This window comes from Trachymyrmex cornetzi, unplaced genomic scaffold (genome assembly GCF_001594075.2).
Source record: "Trachymyrmex cornetzi isolate Tcor2-1 unplaced genomic scaffold, Tcor1.1 scaffold570, whole genome shotgun sequence".
Taxonomy (NCBI): domain Eukaryota; kingdom Metazoa; phylum Arthropoda; class Insecta; order Hymenoptera; family Formicidae; genus Trachymyrmex; species Trachymyrmex cornetzi.
In genome coordinates, this window is record NW_017299883.1 from 482091 (window position 1) to 507040 (window position 24950).

Sequence of the window (24950 nt, forward strand, 5' to 3'; positions counted from 1 at the left end):
CAGGCCCTCGACAACGGGGTGAACATGGCCATGCTTACTAATCACAGTTAAAGCCGGAATCGCTTTTCAAAAAATTAATGAAATGATGCAATACCCGAAGCAGGGCAGACGAGCGTCCGTCCTACTCGCGATCTATAGTTGAATGACATCTTGGAAAGCATGCGCTCGTGAATGTGTAACATGTAAGTAGGTGATGTAGGATGCGGTGGGGTTGGCAGTTGGCTTCACAAAGTGTAGTGTAGTGGGATAGAGAGCGGTGCGGTACTGCGGTCGGCCGGTCGGCGGCGACAGCAGGCGACAGCGACGGGAGCAGCGTCGTGCAGTGCGGTCGATCGTGTTTCGTTTCTTTGGCGGGGAAGAACGATCGGCAGTTTTTGTTCGATGTTCACACCGTTACGGCGATTCCCAGCTGGATTGCACATTCCGTTCCGAGACACGATAGTTTCTCGCGGAATTTTTCTATTTTTGAAAGACTGGTGAAAAAAAATGCTTTTCATCGTTGACACGCGCGCTAGACACTGAACGCTAAGACGGCCAAGACACTGTCTCTTTCACTATCGACTCGTTCCTCAGTTCCGATTCCTGACGCCGAAGGAGAGCGAGTCTCAGCACATAAGTTTCAGCACGCTGGGCTCGGAACATCGGAGCCGACTGAACGAGCGTCTTTCGGCGATTCAGGTTTGTCAAATCTGTGTTTCAAGGACGCGCAATTTTTCCCAAGCAAGAATTTTAAATGACTTCGCCCGGCCATCCCGTTCTGTTTAAATTTACGATTCCCTCTTTTTTTTTTTCAAGTGAGTCAGAGAGAAGAATCTTTCTTAAATTAACCATTTTCTGTATAATATTTTTTGTATATTTTTTTATTGTAATGATATTTACTTCTTCAGTTCGCCAATTTTCAAGTTAGCCATCTGATCACTACTTTAATTAATTGTTTTATAATTTATATTTTATTATCTTTTTTCTCATAAGCAGCTCCTAGGAGTTACATCAAAGTGAAATTAGAAATTTAGAATTGTTTCCTCTATATATATATATATATATATATAAAATTAGCCGCTACGTATGCGATTAGGCGAAGTGCACTTGTTGCGACGTAGGCGTTCGCGATTTCTGCGCAAAAAAGAGAAAAAAACAAAAGAAGAAACGATTAACAATTCAATAATGGCTCGTTTTAATTTGGATCGGTAGTTCAATAGCATGCTGTGAATAATCAACACGGTTCGCAATTGCAGAGCGCAAGATCGCTAGGAGCTAATAGCGAATTCGGTTACTTGCATTACACCAAATTAGTGTATACTAAAAGCTGTTTTATATAAAATTGGTAAAATTAAATGGAAAAGCATTAAATATTTTGAGCAATTAAATTGCTAATAATATTGTCACGTTATTTAATAGACTATACATGTATTATTTGATTTTCAAATTTGATTAAATTATAATAAATTGGAAATAACACCGTCGTAAATCAATTTTAAGAGAGAATCACCACTTTTAATCAAAATTGGTATAATACATCTATATATTTATTTTAATAAATTTATCTCGGATATATGGTTGTGTGCCGATTACTTTTCGTACTTGCAACGCAATTAATGATAATTATGCCATTGCATTTAGATGCTTTACGTGCATTAATCCAGTGTAATACGAGTGACTAAATTCATTATATAAGTATTGCTTTCAAAGTGTCGAAAATATATGAGATACGTTTCTTTTCTTTTTTCCGAGGCATCTGAGGCAGTGATATCCGCGCGGAATGTACCTTCGCTATTTCAACAATCTGTTTTCGAACAACTATGCATGTATCTTTATCTCGCAATACGATCCTATGCTCCGTCGAGATAACTTGCCTGTTAGCATAAAATGAAAATGTGTCGAGCCATTCATCGCCTAAGTATATGCCGTAGTAATATTATTATCCAATGAGCAAATCTATTTATTCTAATTATTTATATGCGAGATTGTACGGTTTTATTATGACAATTATGTATATGTGCTAGTGATTATGTCGTTTCTATATTTTTCTCATTTTTATACAGTAGAAACTTGTCATTAAATAAAAAATACATACAGCAATCATAATCATGGATCAGAAGAAACTATCTGATCTGCTGCAGGAAGTGTAGCATTCCGTTCGAATAATAATATTTTATCAATCCAATGACTTTAACGGTTAAATTTGACATTGACCTCTGTTAAATCGAAGTTATGAAACTGGCCAATCATAGCTATTCCTCTGAAGAATGGAATGACTGTAATTGGTCAGTTTCATAACATCGATGTTATAACTTCGACGTAAAGCGTGCCATGTAAACATAGTAATTGATGATGGACAGAGAAAAATGACAGAAACTATTATAACTGCAGGAACTACAGATCTGGAAAACCGGGAAAAGTCATGGAAATTTACAATTGATTATGGAAAACCAGAAAAGTCAGGCAAAATTATAAAAGAATCTAGAGTTTATTGAGAGCTTTGCTCAATTCTCTTACAATGCTTTTATTCTAAACAATTTTTATAATTTTTTAAATAATGTATCTAACATTTATAGTCAAATGATACTGATTTTTGTAGTCAGTATTGCAAACTATATACTAGGCTATGCATCAATCATTATTTTAACTGAAATGTAATTATTCTTTTTTTCTGTAAATGTAGAAATTAAACATTACAATGTCAAGTTTATTTTTTGTTTTAATTTCCATACAGTTTAATACGAAACTTAGTTCACTTTAATTAAACTTTGTTTACAATTACAAGATGTACATATTCAAAAATTTTATTAAATCTAAAATAATAATTAAAAAACATATTTTATTAAATATATTTTTTACTTTAAACTGTAAAATTAAAATTAACCCTTCGTTGACACTCCTTTTTTTTATCACTTTTTTTACACACTAGGTGACTCACACCCAGAGCAATATTTTAACAACTGACATTCTTATTAAAAAAAAACAATTAATATGAAAAAAAATTATAGGTTAATTTCAAGGTCTGTAGAATACATTCAAATAGTTTTTGATTGAGATTTCATTATAGTTTTTGTAAAAAAAATTCTTGAGTTCAATGAATAGAGAAAAAACGAATAAAATCTTTGAAAAAATTATAACTTTTAAAAAATTTAATATTAAAAGTCAAAAATTTACAGAATTGTTCAGATATAATACTTAAAAAAAAAATTAGTTTATAAGTTGGTTTTGGATAAAGGGTATTTATTTTGAATATTGAATGTAGGCTATTTTGGGAATTGAAAAAACAAAGATTTTTTTATAAACATTGTATTTTTGTTCTACAAAATAAAAGAAAATTGAGTTTGAGAGAGTTAAAATAATTTTGTGGGTGGTCCACACCCAGGTTTGTCAACGAAGAGTTAAATATATAGTCGAAACAATTTTAATAAAATAATTAAAATTTATATTATATTCAGTATTTTTGTTTAATTTTTTTTTTTCCGTTATAGTTGCATCTTTTTTTCTAGTACTTATTTATTTTTTGTTGACCTGAATTTGCATCCAAAATTTCATTATGCTGGTAAGCTTCTAAATATATGTTGTTTTTAACAATATAAGATAGCTTTCTTACAATTCCTACTTCTAAATGTTAAAATTTACATACTTGATATTGATCATAGAACATTTTTCATTGTTATCTGGAAAACTTGGAAAAATCAAAGAATTTCAAAATTCATTTTCTATGGTAATCTTGAACTATAAAGTTATAATTGATAATTAATTGTTTTATTAGATTAGGCATTAAACGAAATCATATTTGAGGAGCAAACTTCTAAAATGCATTTTGTTCAAAATTTCATTTTTTAAGTTAGAGATGGTATAGTGTTCAGTGTGTGTTGAAAGACTCGTATTGTAAGCTACTCTATGATGTTCTGAAAGCATTTTTTCATCATCAATTTATGTGCTAAAAAAAGTATAGACATTCGAAGTGCATTATGTCCTTTAACTAGAGACAAATAAAATGCATTTGTTCAACATTATTAGAATTTAGCATTTTATATCTTACTGATTAGCAAATTGTTATTTTTTGTAAGGTGCGTGGTTTTCTTGTGGCTTTCTCGTTTTTTGAAAATTATAAATTTTAGACAAAACACATTTTGAAAGTCTGCTCCTCAATTCCATTATCACGTTCCAACTGTCGAAGAAATTTACTTATTAGAAAACTAGATATATGATAAAATTTCAAACTGACTCTTAGGGTCACTTTAATAAACGTAATCGGCCGATTAGTCCATTGGAATTGACCAATCGCATTTGTCATTTCGTTTAACGGCAGATGCGATTGACCAATTCCGGACTAAACGGTCGATTACATTTGATAAAGTGATCTTAAATAGACAACATGAACGTTACTAGGTTACAGGCCTGATTCTACCAATGTAAGATTAATTTTAATCTCAGTTCAATTTACTCTTTATCTTTTTTAATTTTAAGAATTAGAAAAACGAATAGTAATAGTTAAACCGAAATTAAAGTTAATCTTACATTGATGGAACCAGACTTTAGTGTCATATTTTTTCAGTTATTCAGTTATAACTTATTAATTACTTGAATTATTTAATTAGCAATAAATTCCATTCCGTGTAATGTATTATTCCACATTATCCCGTGCTATCCCATCGCATCCAGATCCTGCCGAATCCTCGTGACACGTCTGCATCGAACATCGAAGTTCGCTACAATAATTTGAACCAATGATTTTGAAAAATGGCAGAAAAGAAAAAAGGCAAGAAAATAAAGAAACAGGAGAAGAAGATCGTGGATGAGTATCAATTACGTAGAGACCTGAGGGAGCAGGCAAAGATGACAAAGTTCGCGGACCTGGTGCAGGAAACTGCGATGCCTATGCAAGTCGAGCCACAATACTCCGAGGATATTAGGATCGGTGGTATAGAAGGGTGAGTTTCTCTTTCTCTCAATCATATTTAATTAATTCAATTAATTAAATCTTCTTATGTGTGTGCACTCCTGTAATAAAGCGAAATTCTGTTAAATTCTCGAAACAATTCAAATTTATTTATGATTATATACATATAAGCAAAATAATGTAAATATTAATATATTGCATTATTTTATGAGCTATAGCAAGCACGATGAAACATGCAAGATTATCGAAAATTATCGGAAACATGAGATACTGGAATGCGTTATGTCATACTCTGTCACTTTTTGTTTTCTATAAAATTAAAAAATCAACCGGGAATCCGGGAAAACCCGGATGATAAAAATCTTGTGAATTATATATTATATCTCACTTTTGTTTCGTCTGCGATTTTATCTGTCAAACCCAAATCATGGCACAATCGATAACTACTGTCAATTCAAGGATTATTATATTGTTGATCGATAATTATTAAATATGTGCACAGTTTGAATACTTCCTTTGCTTATTTCGTAATGCTGTTTGTAGCGTTTCGCAGTGTTTGCTCTTGCTTTTATTGTAATATTTATCTTATCATGACGCAGTTACGAAGATTTAAAGCGGTAATTTTGCTGTCATCGAGGAAGAGAAACGCAAATATTCATGCTATTCTGTAATTCACAGAACTGTTATTGTGTAGATAATTAAAAAAATATTCGGGTTAATTTTTTAAATACGAAGCGAAATGCAATAAATGCTTCACGAATCACTATAATTGGCAAACTGCAAAAAAAGGAGCAAAATTACATACGATTAAAACTTAAAAAACACGAAATACATTCCACATCTTATCGCGCGATAATATTTCTGAATCGGAAGTGGCTGTAATAATTTAAACGAATAATATCCGATAATATTCTTTTTCTCTTTCTTTCTTTCTAGAAACATAAGCACTTTAATATTTATCGTTTTATAATTATATAATATTAATAATTTTTTTATTCAGGATATCGCGAATGATTTCTACAACTCTTATACGAGAGAAAAAGAGAGAGATATAGAATATTTGAGACACAGATAACAGCAATCAGCGTTCATTAAGCCGAGCTTAACTATGACAGGTCATGCATATCTCTCGTTGAGTGGATATGTTGATATGTATCTTTATTTGTTAAGAAAATAATCGAGTCACTAAATAAGAGACAATATAACTGATTATGTAATTGGTTGTGTTATATACATACAAAGTGATCCAACAAAAAGAAGAAAAATTTAGATACATAATATTCACGGAATTCAACAAGAAATATTTAGTTAAGATCCGTGTAATTAATCAATACTTTGCTCCTATTAATCATCAATTAATTAACTTTCAGAGGCGCTACACACTCCATACTCATAATACTCGATGGAAAAGGTGCGAAGCTAACAGAAGTTAAAGGACCACACACTAATCATTGGGTAAAAAAGATATACGAATGATTTATCTTTAAAGTGCTATGCGAACCAAGGGGAAAATTTCAACAAGATTTTTGAAACTAAGTCTGCAGCACTTTCAAAATAAATGATTCAAATAATTACAGAAATGTTTTGCTTACTGGAGAAAGTGATCACAAAAGAATGTAGAAATTTGGTTTATTTTTAGGTAATTGGAAAAGACGAGACAGCTGCTAGACTCAGCGCGATGATAGAGAGGGGTAAACAAATGCTAGATATACCGGAAAATGTTCCTTTAGATTGCGTAGTGAGTAGAAATTGAGAATTTTCATTATTAATAACACATAAATACATGTATTACATACACACACACACATAATTACTTATAATATTATAACTGCAAAATATATTTAATAATATAATCATAAACATAATTAACAATCCTAAATGACACATAAATACCATATAAAATTATTTTGAAATAAACAATCTAATTTATTCTGTGGCACTCTCAAATTTCGAATTTTTGATTAAATGGAATTCAACTTTGATTTCCAAAAGAAAGAATTTATTTAGTGATTTTTTTCATCAATAGACACTTACTTTAAGCGGTTGCGAGGAGGAGACCATCAATCGTCAGATTGTGGAAACTTTGTTGAAAAAATATCCGCAGTCTGCCAAAGATTACATGATTGGTTCAGATACTCTTGGTAGCCTTAGGACTGGCCTGGAATCCGGTGGGATCGTGTTGATCGCTGGAACTGGTAGCAATGCTTTACTCATCAACCCGGACGGGAAGATTCACACTTGTGGGGGATGGGGACACATAATGGGCGACGAAGGAGGAGGTACACATTGTTTACTGTAAAAGAACATAATGTGGAAAAGTTGGTTTGAAAATTAAGTTCAAAACGTTTAAAATCAGCTTTATTAGATTTTGGATAAATAAAAATGGATAGAAGAAAAATAAATAGTAGACTAGTTTTAGAATCCTTAATTTAATTTTATCTTGTAAGAGAGAGTAAAATAAAATTTGTAAATAATATTTTATTCTTTTAATTGACAATGATCTAAATTCTCATTTAAATAAATTCCTTCAATAATTTACATTTAAATTATTGACACTAGCTACTATTAATTAATTTCTCTTGCTTGTTTTAAGCTTACTGGATCGCCTATCGTGCCTGTAAATATGTATTCGATGATATTGATGGATTCATTGAAGCACCAGAATCAATAAGTTACATTTGGCCGGCAATGAGAAGTTATTTCAATGTGACTGATAGGCGCAGTATATTACCATACGTGTATGCAAACTTTGACAAAAGCACTATTGCCGGTTTCGCCAAGGAAGTTGCGATCGGCTGTGAGAGGGGCGATTCACTGTGCTTGAAAATCTTTGAGGAAGCTGGACAACTTCTAGCGAAGCATATTATCGCCGTTTCGAAGAAGGCCCATAACGTTAGTATCTTCAGAAACAAAACGATTTAAATATATATATAATAAGAATATTATTGTAGATCGTACATGTGAGAACACAATCAATACAAACTAAAAATTAAATGCCTATAACGGTCGAAGCTGGATCTTTATTGCTTAAATAATTCAATGTGAATTATATATGTACATATATAACATATTTGAAAACGATTTAATTTATGTGAAATAAAATTTTGGGTAAATATCTAGATCAGGGGACCCCCTCCAATGACCTTGACCTTGACATATGTTGTCAAGGTCATGACCCTGAGTGACCTTCAACAAGTTTTAGTCGTCGCTCGTTATTCGTTAAAAAGTTATGAACAAAAAAAGTTCAGATATATAAGACGAGAATTTCCTGCTTTAAAATATGTTTGATAGTCGTGCACTGTAGGGGACCTCTCGTAATGATCTTGACCTTGACATATGTTGTCACGGTCATGACCCTGAGTGACCTTCAACAAGTTTTAGTATTTAAATTTTAAAATAAAGAATACACACAGTACATACATCTGAATTAAGAATTTTCATCAATATTTACATTATTTAATGGATATATTGCACTCATGATATCAAAGAATTTATCAATTCGTTTCAGGGGCGCACGACTCTCACCTTCAACTCTCACCCCCTACCCCCCCCCTCTCATTGTTTCAGGGGCGCATGACTCACCTTCGACTCTCACCCTTCCCTCCCCCCTTTTTCAGGGGCGCACAACTTTCCTGGGGTGAGAGTCCTGCGCCCCTGAAGCAGAGGGGAGGGGGGGTGAGAGTTATGCGGCCCTGAAGTAGGGGGGAGGGAGAGTGAGAGTCGAAGGTGAGAGTTATGCGCTCCTGAAGCAGAGGGAGGGGGATGAGAGTCGTGCGGCCCTAAAGCAGGGAGGAGGGGAAGTGAGAGTCGTGCGCCCCTGAAGCAAGGGGAGGGAGGTTGAAAGTCGAAGGTGAGAGTCGTGCGCCCCTTTGTAGGGGGGGAGTGAGGGTGAGAGTCAAAGATGAAAGCCACCTAAAACTTGTTGGAAATCTTTCAGGGTCACGACCTTGATGACATATGTCAAAGTCGCAGTCATCGGCGCGGCATCCCGTACAGTGAACGACTATCAAACATACTTGAAAGCAATAAATTCTCGTGTTACATAGTTGAACTTTTTTTGTTCATAACTTTTTAACGAACAACGAGCGACGGCTAAAACTTGTTGAAGGTCACTCAGGGTCATGACCTTGACAAGATATGTCAAAGTCAAGGTCATTGGGGGGAGGTGGGGGGGTCCCCCGATCTAGATATTTACCAAATTTTGTAATAAAAACAATATTTAAAAATGCCAATAATTTCATTTAATTGCATTTTTCTTTCAGGATCTTAAACTGGCTCACGGCGGTTTAAAAGTGATCTGTGTTGGATCCGTATGGAAATCGTGGAAATTTATGAAAAATGGTTTCATGAATGAAATCCACAACAGGAATGTTGTGGATGAGTTGAGTTTACTGCACTTGACAACATCATCGGCATTAGGTGCTTGTTACCTGGCCGCAGAGAAGATTAATTGTCCGTTTGTCAAGCCGTACGATAGCAACGTCGAGACTTTTTTTCATTACAAGCGCGATCATTATCCGGAAACGCAAAAGACAGAACATTCGATAGAATTAAAAAATCATACGTCTGATTACAATAGTGCTCAGGTTCACGGAAACGAGGAAAGTACATGATAAGATATAAATAAATAAGAAAATTTTGAAAAAAAAACGCTAGCGTTCTTTAGTCAGTGCTGAAATATGTTATCTGCAAACACGTTACAAAAAAACGAATTATCTCGCATGATTATTAATCGGAAAGATCTGAGTTCCTGATTGAAGCGATTACGAAGCACAAGTGTAGCAGATCTAAATATACGAATGATAAGCTACACAGATTTGCAAAAAATGAAAAATTGTTTTTGTATAAATTACAGATTGTAAATATCGATTTAACGTGTACATATATAAATTTTTATGAAATCAATATAATAAAATCTTCTTGCTGTTGTGATGTACTTTAGGGTTATTTTATCCTTATAAACTTAAAAACAAATTAACAGAATCATAGTAGAAGAAGATAGGTAGAAGATAGATATACAAGAACCAAGTAATTTTTTTATAGTGCAATTAAAATTTGGATTTTGTTTCCTTTATACGCATCAAACTTCACAGTAATAAAAGAATGGGACTAAAAGCCATCTGGGATACGGCCTGGAGCTGCGTATGGTTGATTTTCAGTCTATTCATTAAAATTGTATTGTATTTAGTTTTGTTTATCTTTGGCTTCGTATTCTTCGCGGGTTGTATTGGTGTGATAATAATCCTCATTTTGTACATTTTTGGCTTTCTACCGACAAACGAACGCAAATGATTAAGAGATCCACAGATGTATTATATCTGGTAAGAGATGTAACAAAATTATCATTAGTGTTAATTAAATATATATAATACGAGAGAAGCTTATCGTTGGCATGAAATTATGTGGCAATATATTTTTGAAAAATATATTTATATCAGGATATCACAATTTATCTCGTGTACATTGCAGCAACACACATATACAAGTATAATATCTCTCTCTTATTTACATGTAGACTCTGGCTAAAGCTGGAACTACCATAATTCATATAGTTGAGTTTTTATCATTAGAATCTTTTTTAAAAACAAATTTTTAACGACAATTATAATTCTATAATATATATTATATACATATATATATATATATACACACACACATATATATATATATGAAATATATGAACTTGTTGCATTGAATAACATTCATTTACTTAAAATTTAACGATCCTGTGTTTAAAAATATATATATATATATATATTTAACTATTTCTCGAAAACATGATCGAAACAGCCATTTAGGAATTATTATGCTGTCGTTGTACGCATACATGTATTCTCAGTACGCATTGAGAATGATATCGAGTTCAAGATACTTCGCGAAATACTTAATGATATAACATGTGCTTGCTAAGAAGCAAAATATTGTTATTGTTAATTACGGCACTCTTACCTTAATGTCCTAGTTTAATCAACTTTATTCGGATTGAGACGCACAAATCACTCGTTCCACTTGTGATGAGGACTGAAAAACTATAATAGACATTGATATCCATTTGGATTCATGTCTATATTCTAAATATAGTTAATTCTTGGCGATTTTTACGCGTATACATTTCAGTTTCACGTTAACTATTTCGATATTTTTACATATATATATATAGTTTTCATTTCATCGCTTGAAGATATTTAAACGTATTGATACCATTTATACAGGAGGCAATCCAGTTGAAATTTTACTTAAATAATCACATTTTCATAAAAAATATCCAGATCGGCGATATAGCTATCGCATATTTTCCTCGTTTATGAATAACCCTAGAAACATGTGCAACGAATGCTATATTCGAATGCACTAACTCAATTTCCCTATTATACACATAAAGTAGAAACTCATGACTTTACAAACTAATAATCAGTGCTTTAAATCGAATATTTCTATAAGCAGCGGCTCTACGCTGGATGGATTGACGTTCAAGTAAACTCCCACGACCTCATCATTCAGTTTATGGAGTTCAGAAATCTTCTGTATTAACTTGAGGAATGTGGACTTAGCTTCGCAACCAGGATAAACACTCTCGAGATATCGTCTAAGGAGATAATAGTACGAATTCTGAAAGAAAGAAATCTATAAAAAATATAATCTTACAAATTTAATTTTTTAAATGTTTCGTATCAGACTAAAAAAAATAAGACTTTTCTAAAGAAAACATGTTATAAATTGACTGTTAACTTTTATATTGATTTAATATTATGTAAATTTTTCTGTAAATCATATACATGTATTTTAATGTATAAGAATGTTTTAGAATAAGTTACTTAAAAAATTGTTTGACTTACCTGCTCCAATTTAATAACATCACCATGTACAACTCTCGGTCTATCAGGAGTAAACAAAGCAATTGCGCTTAAAATCAAAATGATGTTTTCATCTCGCCACCGAGGGTCAAATGTTCTGACGAACCTTGCGTGTTCCGCATATAAATTTCCTTTCGCTTCTTTCAGAACGTCAACTTTGATACTTGACATGCTCTCTTGACTATGGGGTATCTTCCACATGTCTTTATCCGAATCGTAATTAATGGCTGATCTTAAGATCATCATTTCTGTACAGCCACCTTTTAACAGAGCCAACTGATCCTCTTGACACATATTCTTAAAGGCGTTTATCTTCTTAGACATCTTTATCAAGCGTCTAATTGCTATAGCCGTTAAATTTATAACATCTAACAACATTGGATCAGATTGTCCAAAATTACTCTGCAAATAAATATTTTATGTTTATATTATCTATCTTTCCCAAATTATACATATACGAAAGACATAACATTTTGGATATGTTACTTTGAATTTACAGTCCTCATCAACCAAATTCGTTATATCATCGTCTAACGGAGCTAATAATGCTTTGTTAGCAACTATCAGCTCATTCAATTTCGCTCTCTCGGCATCATTCAATTCCCTGCTGCTTTGGTTACCACCGAAACTAGAAAATGCTGAGTATTCTAATTTGATGGCTTCACATAAGATAGACTCTATAGAATTGGCAGCAATTGCTATCCTGAAACAAATATTAAATTTTAAGCGGATTTCATAGCGTATCGTTAAAATATGACACCTAATATGATGCATCGGACTACCTTTGAACATCCTGAAGAATATCTCTGGTAACGTCAGCTGTATTTTTATTCCAGTCTGTATTTATATTAGGTTCTAAATTTTGATCTTTGCAATCTTCCGAGTTACGATTCGTAATCAAGTCCGTCAGGATTGGATTTTCCACGTGACTCCCTTTAGATCTTAGCGTATATCTAGAATCACTCGAACCGCTATTATTTTCCGGAGTTTCTTTGGATTGAACTTTTGTTTTGAAATCATGCCCAATGATCGTCGTATCGATTGCGTTGTTCTCCTCCAAGAATTGCGTGATATATGGATCCGTTGCCAAGCACGTGACCATGTCAGGATTCGTCATAATCTTCATTATTACTCTCCGATCTTGAAATATTTTCGCTACTAAATTTGGATTACTGACAAACTTTGTCAGTAGGCTGGGATTCTGCTTAAACTTTGCGACCAAATTACTCCCGCTCGAACACGTTTCCTTCGGCTTTTGACATATTGATGTTTCTTCTTTCGTAAGTTGCGACGACGAATTCAGGTCAGATTGACTTGTCTCGCCTTGCAAAGCGCGATCTACGTAAGAATTCTGTTCGCGAGTTTGCTCAAATTTGGAATAATTTGGCACATTTTCTTCGAACGCAGAGCTGTAATTTGATGATTCGCGGTTAACATTTGCGAACTCTGAATTGAATTGCAATGAATTTTGATCGTATTTCCCTGAATTCAGAGAAGAGTTTTTGTCCGTCCCTACACTCTGAGGCGCTACATTGAGATCGGCGAATCTCGCGCGGCTGTAAACAGACAATATCTATTTAATCTTTATTGATTAATTCACTTCTATGTCCTTCTCTACATATTAGATAAATTGGTCATACCTTACAAGATTAGTCCTCAAACCGTGAACGGACTCCTTCAGCATGTCTAAAGTTTTTGTTTCGGCGATATTCGTATTCTCTGGTGGACTTGAAGGACTTGGCACGCTCGCTGCTGTCACTGGGCTTATACTTTCAACGACGTTTTGCCTATTGCTATCTAGGTCTGTGTATTTTCTATCGGACTCCCAAAAGTATGTTTCCGATATTGTCGACGCGACCGAATTGACCGACATTGACGTGTCTTCAAACGTACAGTCGTCCACGCAGTCCTTTTTGGTCTTCGATGTTTTGCCATTGTCAAGCTGAGATCGTTTCTTTGCGCGGTTCTTTTCGATCTTCTTACGTTTCAAGACTTTGTCCTCCTCAGACATAATATATTCCTTGCGCATGCCAATATTGAAACATTTATCCAAACGACATTTTTGACAAAATCGTCTGGTTATAGTCGTGATGTTACAGTTTTCCGTGAAGGGGCATTTAAAGTCCTACAACAAGAATACATGTTTCTTTTTAGCTTAATGTATAAAGTATGCTATTTTACTGATAACATTCTTATAAATTTCAAAAATATCATATAAGCAAAGAATTTCGTTATCTTGATATCCGTATCGGTCTGTTTTTAATTAATCTCACAAATAAATCATAATAATTTTTTGCCCTGCTAAATGAAAATTATTTTAAATGCAAAAATATCAGCTTTAAGTACTAAAACATCAGTATCTGAAAGAAAATACATCTTATCTAATATTCTTAACAGTCCATTATCAATAAATTTCAATGTGCAGATGTTGCTTTTAAGATTAATAATTGCATTTTCTATATATCCATTATTAATCTTTTGGAAGGTCAAATGAGATGTTCCAATCGCATTAGTAAACAAATTACGATCGACCGATGAATACTACAAAGTTCTTCTCAATAACGAGATCTTCAAAACATGAAATTATTAATTAATTATAGAAAATTAAAAAAATTTTCGGTTTAAAAAAGATTTGATCCACTTTTTAAATGATAAAAAAACTGAATTTGAATTAAATTCTTTTTAATATTAAGATTAATCTTCTTGAGTTCTTTCGAAATGATTCAAACTAACCAATACATTTAACACAATGACGTGATTTTTTTTTTCGAGAACTTGAAGTTCATAAAGCATTAGATTACTAATGAGTCATATGCAATCATCCAACAACGTTTATCTAATGTATAATTCTTTTAATAAGTCATATTTAAATTTAAGAAAGAATTTTTCGACATTAAAATTAATGCTGGAAGATAAAATGAAATTTCTTTTTAAAGCAGTTTCCTCAGAAATAATTATGTGAACAGAAAATTCAATGGAGTCTCGAAGAATTCGAGAAATTATACCCGTATTCATAATCAAGCCTTATATTTAAGGCTTCCTTAAATTTATCTTTAGATGCTCTACGAATTACTTTATTGACTACTGAGCATCTAAAGATAAATTTAAGGAAGTCTTAAATATAAGATCTAACTATAAATACGGACTAGATTCAAAATCAAGGTTTTTTTGAATATGGAATTAAGATTATTTACTCTGCGAGATAATCAGATAATAAAAATGCTTCATATTGGGGGAGGAATTCACCTTGTTCTTCAATGCGTTTCTCCTGAAGAAAGCCTTGCAGCTCTCACAAGAGACAGCGTTGAAGTTGTAACCAAGTGCCCGGTCACCACAGACTCCACAGATCTTGTTGGCTTCCCTCGCCGGCTGTTCATCATCCATTGCTCTTGGATCAGCGTTCTCCACGATTAACACGTCTTATCTACTCGCACAGGCAGTAACATCGTTCTGTAATCTTGCTTTCGCTCTGCTCCTCTCACCCTCGTCTTATCCCGTCCCTTGCAACGTCTTCTTGCTCGCGGAGCGCCATTGACTCACGTCAACATTGTTTATCGCGTCCGTAGTGCCTGCCGGGGGCCAGGTCGGAGTTCGGGTTTCACGACAGCATCTTCTTCTTCTTCTTCTTCTTCTTCTTCCTCGTCCTCGTCGCCCAACGCAGCTAAACACGCCCCGCTCAAATCCGCGCCTACAAAAGTTTTCTAAGTGATAGTGCTGAATGAGGCATTCAATTGACGGCTCCACTTATCAACAGTTAATGAGACGGTGCGCACAAATTCGTCGTATAATCCGTTCATCCCGCCGCCCCTCTCCCTCTTTCTTGCCTACCCTTTGTACTATAGATGTATCCATCATTGGAGGTACCACGACATCGCAAACATGTTCTCGAAATGTAACTAGGCCTCATCCACGAGTCACGACCACGACCTCCACAACGTCCACGTGATCGCAGGCCATTCTCGCGCGTACTTTCAAACAGGCTTCCGAAAAGATTATCGTATATATAAAATAAGATTGTAAGCATCCAAAATGAACGCAGTCCGAGTCTCCTAAAAATTTCTTTTTCTTCCTGATAAAAGCGTCGGACAATTTTGATAGAAAAGCGCAGAAAAACTAAACGCGGAAACTCTTCATCACAAGCTTTCGAATTTTTCAGGCATTTTTTAAATTGGAGCTTATCCTTTTCAGGCTTTATAAATTGGAGCTTAATTAGCTAATGCTGAAAATTTTTGCTAAAATTAAATAGATATAAATGACTTACGAAGTAATTACAATTTAACTCGTGCAAAATCCTGTGTGCAGCAAGCAAATAAATACAATATCAATAACACGCCCCGCCCCGTTATAATTAAAGAAAGATTATTACCAGATAACATTTAGCGCTCGAATGTGACAATTTTACCGACGCAGTAGTTTCTAATTATTACGTCACGTCAGAAACATTCAATAAAAAATATACCTAAGTATCCGATTTATTTATCACAAGTGTTTCTTTCCTCCGAGATCATCGAGTCCTTAGTGATTTGGTTAGATATATTGACTCATGACACCCAAGTTAACGCGAAGGACATTATGATTTCACTTCCATCAATTAGCTTAGCTCACAGTTCAGGGGCACGCACACGTAGACGATAATTGTCGTGATTACGCGAAAAGAGATAACGTATACAGTTACACGAGTCTATGACGATCGATCGCTGGAAGTCTCTCCACAACTAACAAGAATCAACTTCGCCCACCGAAGGAATTCCACTACTGATCGCGCAACGATGGTAACAACTTCGGAATCGTTTATCAATACGTTCGACGGCTTGGTCGGCGTTATCGTTATCATCCACATTCTCGGTAGTAAGAAAGATACAGTTAAGCGGCGTAGACGTGATGTGCGCGACTCGTATGATTCACATTTACAAAATTGGATCGCGCATAGTCGCAATTGACGAGGAAGAGGATGAGAGACAAGAGAAAACGTAAACAGCTACGGAAGAAAACGGTAGGATCGGTATTGCGTCGTTTCGTTCATGGATGTGCGAACATTCGTCTCGTATACGCATAGAGAAGCATCTGTATATATATTTTAAGAAAGATTTAATAAAATCTTCATACACGTCATTGGTTCCTTGAAAGCCAAAATATCTCCACGTGCATACAAACAATTATTTATCAGTCGTCGTAGATCAAAAAAGTGACTGATGCATGGACGAAAATATAACAATACTGATAAAAAAATAACAATACAATATTACTTTCCCGCTTAACGAAGCATTCACAAAATTCATCTTAAAAACTACTCTCTTGTACGCATATCGTAGCCATAAATATTAGATTGGAACAAAAGTTTATAACGCTACAAACTTCAAAATTCAAGCAATTATAATTTTATTAAAATGAACAAAATTTAAATAGAAAAAAGGGCTTTAGAAAAAATTAAAAATCTCAACTTTCGAAAGGTCGCTATATTTTTTGAATTTCTATGAATTTGGTAATTTTTACATATAGAAAGCTACGAGCTGGAAAAACGAAATTTTTTTCACTTTGTGATCTGACACGGTCCAAAAAAACTTGTAAAAATTTTCGACTTTATAACGTGAAAGCTTAAAGTTTTCCCTACAAAATCGTTTTTTAATGTCTCTAATTTTTTATTATTGAGTTATCGAGGATAAATAAAAGAAGCATTTTTTTAATTGCTCATAACTCCATTAACAAAAATCGCCAACGCGCACACCGCAATTTAAAAAAAACATAGATTCTATTAAACCTGAAACTTTGCTCTAGCGAACAGTATAATTGCCAAATTTTTTTTTTAAAACGACAAATGAAGTCGCGCTATAAACTCTTAAATTCTTAATATACCTATTTAATAAGAGATTGAGATATATATTAAAAATATATGTAATATGTGTATCATAATAGAGATCCGTTCAATATTCGAGCTTATTACGTCATTTTATTGAAGGTACGTATAATTGTTAAGATGAACCTTAGACATAAAAATCGAATCAGAACTTATTATTGGAATAATATTAACAATAATATTTTATGCAACGCGATTACGAAAATGATTAATTCATGTATCTGTTATAAATGTACACAAAGGCACCACTTAAATTCTTGTTCGTCAGGCTATTCTTTATATTGTTGAAATATCTAGCAAAAATGTTTGCTCGGCAGTGTTTATACACGTCATGTATAACTCTTATGTACAGCGAAATTTTATCGACGAAAATCTTTTCTTCCTGCCTAAAGTAGAATTGGACGTAGTGGACTAAAATCATTTTGGTGGAGTATCAGTCAATTTAGTACTTCCGGTCTGTACGCCGCCGCTGTAGAGCATGAGTTCTTCCTTCATATGAAACACTATGATCTCTTCAACCGTCGAGAAAGACAGCTCGTTCACTTTCGCAGAGCCCAATGCGTATCTAAACAATTGTAGATAACATTCTTTTAAATCAAATTTTATTTATACATGTTAATAATAAATTAACAAAAAATAACTTTATAAATATTGCACGCGAGTTATCAATAAAAAGGATGATTTTCATATTTGTACTCTTAAGATAAAATAAGCTGATATATCAAAATTTTTCAATTATATGTAAAATGTTGGTCCTATAAGATTTTGTCCAATCATTTTATCACGTTAATACAATATTAACATAATGTTTTTCACAACAGCTAAAATTGGATTCGAATATTATTAAATATACGGCAAAAAACCTCTTAATATAATAATAATGTTAATAAACAAGGTATATACCTGTTGTCACTTCTTTTTCTGACCGGAACATTGTAGACCCTATCCTTGTACCAAAGAACCAAGGTTAAAGGATTACCAAGATTTGTCATTGACGGTCTCAAAAGAAAATATCCGTCTTGCGGATTACTGTAAGTACCTTCTAAAAATGTACAATTACATATTCAATAGTTACTTCTTATCAAATTATAAATTCTACATTATTTTCGTATCTTAAGTGAAAAGTTTTATAATAGAAAAATGATAAAGTAGATCAAATATATTGATATAAGATATTTCTATTATAATGTATTCTAAAGTTATAATTCACGACTTCAATTTTGATAATTAAAAAAATTTATGCTTGAGTTTCTCTTTGCAAAGCTTAAGCATTAGAAATATAATTTTAATTTAAAAAACCTAGTTAATACATACGTTCTTTGATTAGAATAATTGCTTGTTCCCTCGAAATATTATGAAACCAGGGCTTGTCTATATAAGATCTTTCAGGCGGCGGTGGTAGTGGCCGTGTGGCTCTCTCGGTTGACATCGAAGTGTTACCGCCAGCATGAGGTAACGTGGCTGATTTCTTATCCGGTGATCGCTCTGCAAATATGTAAAAATATATCAAGATAAAGACCAACATACAAGAGAATGTCGTAAATCGATACAATAATTGCCACGTATTTACGTAATACATGTATCAATGAGTAATAATTTTTTACATTCGTACAACAAATATAAAGTTCCAAAGAATACAAACAAAATGTGCATATAATATTAAAAATTTGTGTTATCAAAAGAGTAATTCAACAACTATATAATTTAATAAGAATTTTGATTTATAAAGATGAGAACGATGTACCATAAATAAAATATACATCGTTGTATAAACGTGTAAAAATCTTCTTAATTAACATCGCCGATGATGTCCTGCTAAAACTACCGAAGGTGCTAATTTAACAATTTCCTATTCCTGTTTTCAGTTAGTGAAAAGAGGAATTATTATGATATTATTTATATCTGAGAAATTACAAATTAACAAAAAATAATAAGTTTTTATAGACTCCTTAAATTAAAACAATTTAGAAAAAACATACAGTACAGGCAATAGGAGTCAATGCTGGTTATCAATTAGCGCAATTCTTCTTAATACTAAAAATATAAATCTAACTTTTTGAACATTTCCACGTTTCATGGTTTGAGTCTTCATCAGCAAACTTTCCCCCTAGCGCAACGGTTGGAGTATTGCATAACAAAATAACATCTCCAACGTTTTTCTTCTCAAAATTGAACTGTTAACTGTGTGAGGTAAGTCACATACTCACAAAGTTAGAAAGCTGAGGCAATAAGAACTCAAGCTAAAATTATATAAATGATTAAATTATCGTATGTATAATTAAAAATTAAGTCGACGCTTCTACACTGAACAATGAATCTTTCTTATGTAACATTTTGTAACTCGTTAATATGTTAAAAATTATCGTCAAATTTTAAAATTAATAACTGCGAGAACAATATGCGTCTTGTTATTTCGACAGTCGGTTAAATAATGATTGCTAAATAAGTAACATAGCGGTCAATTTAAAGATAAACAAACTAAAGTTTATGACATGTATTATATTACGAACAAACCTTAAAGTTTATTGAAAATCTCAATGTATGCATGATTTAAGTCAACGGTATCATGTTGTAGATTTAACTCATTGGTCTGTCGATTAACGTGCATCATCTCCGAAATTAACCTTTTGTTATAATAATTCTCTACATCCAAAATCTCTACGTTTTGTCAATCAAAGTCATGATCGTTTTGCAACCTATGCTCTGTAATCACTGAATGAGTGGATGTTTGACTATGGATATGCTTTTGGTGTACAGAGAGTCTGATTTTTAATTTTCTCCCTGTTTGTTCCACATAGGAAGCATCGCAATCACAATTGATCTTGTAGGCTACATTTCTTTTTAATTCATTATTTAAAGAATCTTTATGGACCTTAATAAACTGATTCAAACTAAAAAATGAAACCGTATGACAAACCCCATTAATTGCATTCTTGAATTTATTCGATATCTCTTCTAAATACGGTATGGAAAATTATTTGACCCGTTCTTTAGGTAAGTTGTTATTTGATCTTTTAGCTGAACAATTGATAACCAGCGTTTTGACTTATGTTTTTTCTAAATTATTTATATCGTTAGAAATATTTGCATCATATTCATATATTTTCAATATTCTATACTGTATATTTAATACAAAAAAGAAAAAATTTAAATAATTAGGTGCTTATCATTTGGTGATATATAAGTCGACACAAGTTTCATCTTTGTTACTGCATATTAAGAAAGATAGAATGAGGTTTGTATCAACTTGTATCACTAAATGGGAAGCACTTATTAGTGAAACTAAAATAACATTATCGGCGGTTTTAGTGTTAAAATACAGGTAAATCACATTACTAACTTGCTAAGTTAAGTCTAGCTTGCGTAAGAGTTTCCTGTGTCAAACACTCGGAAAAATTCGTTTGCCGGCGTATCGTCGTATGGAACGATATATTTCGTTTTGTATCGCTAATTATAGTTGCCATTGTGTCACAAATTTGTCACGTATATCTCGATACGAATACGTTTAAAAGTACCAACAGTATAGTGTCGTGAATTTTTGTATCATCTAAAATGCATTCTTCGGAAATTGATTTGAAAAACGCGCACACGATACGGTTGTCGTAAAAATCCCGACGAAACTGATATTTGACTCCAGAGAGAGCCTTTTAAAGCATTGCGAAAAAAGAAAAGTGGTCAATCCGTTGGTCTCTCGGCATGGGAGCAATTCAAAGCGTGTCCAAGAATAACTTCCGTAAATCAGAACGGGAGAGTCAACGATCCTATGCAGTGATTACGGGAAACAAAGAAGATCCGATAAAGGTGGTTTTCTTTGTAAAAAGAAAATGAAATTGTCAGTAGTGCGTGTTATTTTCTAAGGCAGTGAACTAAAATGTAAGAAATAATATGAGCAATGATTATTAATAACATAAATTCCGGTTGTTGAAATCACACGAAAGGAAGATCATGTACTTATATTTTTAATGTCGAGAAGTTTTCAAATTTAATAGAATGAACATAATATACTCTCGAATGAATAATGTATAAAATTTACCTATACGTTATTTCGGGAGCATTGTCACTAGTTTTTTAAATAATTTACCTATACTGATATCACGATGATATTTAGATAATTTTATGGATAAACTTCCGAAAACATCCAACACCCGATTGTCATAAATTTTGGCAGAAATACTCCAAATGACGTCAAATGAATGCCCTTGAATGGATTTTCACCGACAAGAAAGTTTAATGCCAAAAATGTTTCAATGAAGTTATGGAAGTTTGTGCTTATTATTTTCAGTATACTACATGTTTATCGCAGTTTATATAGGAGTTGAATGGAGAGGATGCGTACATAGAAGGAAAATATTTATTATTAAACCCACATATGCAACAGTACAATTATGAAAGTCGTGCGCCCTTGTAAGGGCATAAAACACATATATTAATATTTACGCTTTAAACAAACTACATACATGTGAAAGTTGTGTTCATAACATTCTGGTTTTATTGAGCAACACATTTTTACAGATTATTTATTTTATTTATTCTCTCTCTCTCTCTCTCTCTCATTGAACAATTAATGTCTGCATCTCAAGATAACTTTACATAAATATTGTTAAATTCATAAAGTATTTATATAAAAAAATTGAGATTTTTATTATTATTTTATAATTTTCATATATTTATATTAGAGAGTACAAATTAAAAAAATATTACTACTTATTTAAATAACTTTTGATCCAAATAGTGAACTGTTTCTATTTTTTTGTATTATTATTAAATGCAATATAGAATAGTCTGTGATTTTTTCAAGTAATTCTTAACATATTACATTTGCTGTACAATCTCCTTAAGCAGGGGGAGAAGGGGGTGAGAGCCGCTTCGTGTAGAAAGTCGAAACTCATGTGCAACAGTACAATTATGGAAGTCGTGCGCCCCTTAAGCAGGGGGGGAGAGAAGTGAGAATCGCTTCGCATGGACAATAAAATATATTTTAAAGCAGAAAATTTTTGTTCTATATAGTTAAAAAAACATTATTTTTCAAACTTATCCTCTACATATTATGGAATTTTAATTTACTATATCTTCTAAATCAATGCTGAACATATGTCAAGATCAACAGCATCGGAGCTGCTTCCATTATTGTCGATATTTACCATAATAAGCACAAACTTCCATAACTTCATTCAAACATTTTTGGCATTAAACTTTCTCGTCGATGAAAATCCAATCAAGGGCATTTAACGTCATTTAGAGTATTTCTACCAAAATTCACGATAATCGGGCATTGGACGTTTTCGGAAGTTCACACAATTTTATCTTCATAAATTATTATATATTGCAAATATTAATTACGAGTTCCATTGTAAAGATATAATTATATTAAGTTATATGATATAATTATTGAAAATTGATGCACATGAAAAACAAAATTAATTTCCAAAATTGAATTTATTTCCATCCGCCAGGTTCAACGATCTTCGGTAAATGAAAAGCGAACAGATATTCCATTAGTAGAACATTCTCACGTAATACTACGATCGCATGACATTGTACCGGAGCAAACGTAGATAAGTCATTGAACAATGCGTTGTTTAATCATTTTGTGTACCTGGCGGCTCAGGTGGTTGCGAATAACAACACGTAGACAGGCCTCTCTTGATCCGCACTATCATATCGGCAACCTCATCGGCCAGGCGCGTGCCCAGGCCTCCTAGGAGCTGTTTGCTCAGACGCAGATAAAAACAGGAACACATTCCATCACCCAGTATTTCGCTCTCTCGATCTCTTATCAAATCCTTCCACACGCGTTCGTCGTACGAATCACAATTAGAAATAGTTAATATTTCTCTTCTCTGTCCGTGCAACTTATCGCTTCGTTTCTTTTCAGAGAATTCATTGTATGTGAATACAATGATTAGATTTGTTTTTTATTGCTGCACCTGAGCCATGTACTACAATTTTCCTTCTCGCTATTGCCAAATATCACCAAATATCAAACATACATACCTATTTCATTTTAAGTGCAAAAAGTATATACTAGTTCAAGTATAAAAAACAGACCTATATATAGTTTTCGATTATATCAATTGAAAACAGAGCTTGTTTTTTATTCCTGCACTAGACTGTACTAAAACTTTCTTTTTCGCTTTAACCAAATAACAAACATATACCTATTTGTATACATAGTTCAGCTATAGAAAACAGACTTAAAATGTAGACTCTCGTTACGTTACTCCACGACTCGACGTTTTGTACTGTTGTCTCACTTTCGAATTGAAAATCCACGACGATTTATCTTGCCGATCCCGCCCGATGTTTGAAATCTTTTATTCATATTGAAGGTCAAAGGTCTCGCTTTGACTTCTTTCATACGAAAAATAGCAAATAATTGCGGCAACGTCGTTGACATACTGCGACCACAAAACACTATTCTGCGTCGTTTTACTATCACAAAGAGAGAACGTTATGTTTCGTGAATCCAACTTTGATGACTGTGGCCGATATGCGACTGTCCGCAGTATTGCGATGGCAATGCGTGCATCAGATTGCATGGGAACCAACAATAAGTAGCATTTGTCGAACATATGCTCAGAAGTTCTTACGAATGATCCTGCACTCGTCTCTCGTCTCGAGTCTACGGTACCCTGCATTTTTTCCCCGTTCGCCAGAACGTATGTTTCATGACATTGTTAATACATCTAATGTCCTACTAACGAATTCGCACAATGATTTGTATCTAATTATACTTCAGATAAGTTAAATATAGTATTGAGTAATAACAAATAAAATTTTCCTATCTTTAAAGTTTTCTCAAGTGTTCTTGAGTGTTTTAGATTATATTTTTGAAAGAAAAAAAATTATTATATTTATAATTTTCTATTAAGCATTATTATCACTAAGATCAAAATGTAATATAAGAAATAATCTACCAACAGAATTTAGTACTCATAAGATTGTATCATGTTATAACATTTTATATGAAACTGTAATATTTTTTAATTGCTTGTTTATTCACATTCTATTTATAATGCTGAAAAATACACGTACCTTTTTCCGATTTGGTTCTACTGGGAAGAGTCGAAGACAGTGGAGGCGGCGATGGTTTAGCGGGTAAAGGAGGTGGTTCTTGTGTATCATTTGTCCTTTGAATGGGGCTTAAGTAATCATTATCCTCCGGCTAATGCAACATGACAGTAACATAAATAATTCACTACCCCTATTAATCTGGACCCCCCACCATCGAAAATCAAAATCGCGATAAGTCAAAAATTTAGTGCTCTTTATTTGCTAATTATTTGCTAAAAAAAATTTTTTTTGCTCCGGCGGTTTAGTGGGAATAAAAAAATTAAATGGGGGGGGGGGGCCCGGG

The 24950-nt window shown here is 33.1% G+C and overlaps 4 protein-coding genes across 5 annotated transcripts in view; 1 reads left to right on the forward strand and 3 right to left on the reverse strand.

Moving 5' to 3' along the window:
- Nucleotides 1-245: 245 nt before the first annotated feature.
- Nucleotides 246-9588, forward strand: Nagk (N-acetylglucosamine kinase). Its single transcript, XM_018515355.1, has 7 exons — nt 246-678; nt 4648-4916; nt 6256-6340; nt 6525-6623; nt 6912-7164; nt 7479-7777; nt 9148-9588. The coding sequence occupies exons 2-7, from the start codon at nt 4726-4728 to the stop codon at nt 9496-9498; spliced, it is 1278 nt and encodes a 425-aa protein (XP_018370857.1). The 5' UTR covers nt 246-678; nt 4648-4725; the 3' UTR covers nt 9499-9588.
- Nucleotides 9589-10576: 988 nt separating this feature from the next.
- Nucleotides 10577-15144, reverse strand: Hr96 (Nuclear hormone receptor HR96). Its single transcript, XM_018515351.1, has 6 exons — nt 14986-15144; nt 13380-13864; nt 12522-13295; nt 12226-12442; nt 11722-12141; nt 10577-11494 (listed from the first exon to the last, which is right to left on the reverse strand). The coding sequence occupies exons 1-6, from the start codon at nt 15121-15123 to the stop codon at nt 11297-11299; spliced, it is 2232 nt and encodes a 743-aa protein (XP_018370853.1). The 5' UTR covers nt 15124-15144; the 3' UTR covers nt 10577-11296.
- Nucleotides 15145-15273: 129 nt separating this feature from the next.
- On the reverse strand, nt 15274-16139 carry LOC108766195 (uncharacterized). Its single transcript, XM_018515352.1, has 3 exons — nt 16106-16139; nt 15568-15808; nt 15274-15427 (listed from the first exon to the last, which is right to left on the reverse strand). The coding sequence occupies exons 2-3, from the start codon at nt 15761-15763 to the stop codon at nt 15291-15293; spliced, it is 333 nt and encodes a 110-aa protein (XP_018370854.1). The 5' UTR covers nt 15764-15808; nt 16106-16139; the 3' UTR covers nt 15274-15290.
- Nucleotides 16140-17677: 1538 nt separating this feature from the next.
- Nucleotides 17678-24950, reverse strand: part of LOC108766196 (lymphocyte cytosolic protein 2) — a 15566-nt gene continuing 8293 nt past the window's right edge. For both annotated transcript variants that reach the window (XM_018515354.1, XM_018515353.1), the window contains exons 6-9: nt 24629-24758; nt 18908-19078; nt 18497-18635; nt 17678-18158 (exon numbers count right to left, since the gene is read on the reverse strand). In XM_018515354.1, the coding sequence (XP_018370856.1) occupies nt 18011-18158; nt 18497-18635; nt 18908-19078; nt 24629-24758 (588 nt within the window). In that variant the 3' untranslated portion in view covers nt 17678-18010. The remainder of the gene's footprint in view (nt 18159-18496; nt 18636-18907; nt 19079-24628; nt 24759-24950) is intronic.

Excerpts from the sequence above, each read along its gene's own strand:
- Hr96 (XM_018515351.1), bottom strand. The coding sequence starts at position 15,123 with ATGGATGATGAACAGCCGGCGAGGGAAGCCAACAAGATCTGTGGAGTC. Across the intron at positions 13,865-14,985 it reads GAAACGCATTGAAGAACAAG|GACTTTAAATGCCCCTTCAC; the intron begins GTGAATTCCTCC and ends TTCTTGTTGTAG. Across the intron at positions 12,443-12,521 it reads ATTCTTCAGGATGTTCAAAG|GATAGCAATTGCTGCCAATT; the intron begins GTAGTCCGATGC and ends TATTTGTTTCAG.
- LOC108766195 (XM_018515352.1), bottom strand. The coding sequence starts at position 15,763 with ATGCTTACAATCTTATTTTATATATACGATAATCTTTTCGGAAGCCTG. Across the intron at positions 15,428-15,567 it reads ATACATCTATAGTACAAAGG|GCGCGGATTTGAGCGGGGCG; the intron begins GTAGGCAAGAAA and ends AAACTTTTGTAG.
- Nagk (XM_018515355.1), top strand. The coding sequence starts at position 4,726 with ATGGCAGAAAAGAAAAAAGGCAAGAAAATAAAGAAACAGGAGAAGAAG. Across the intron at positions 6,341-6,524 it reads GACCACACACTAATCATTGG|GTAATTGGAAAAGACGAGAC; the intron begins GTAAAAAAGATA and ends GTTTATTTTTAG. Across the intron at positions 7,778-9,147 it reads TTTCGAAGAAGGCCCATAAC|GATCTTAAACTGGCTCACGG; the intron begins GTTAGTATCTTC and ends TTTTTCTTTCAG.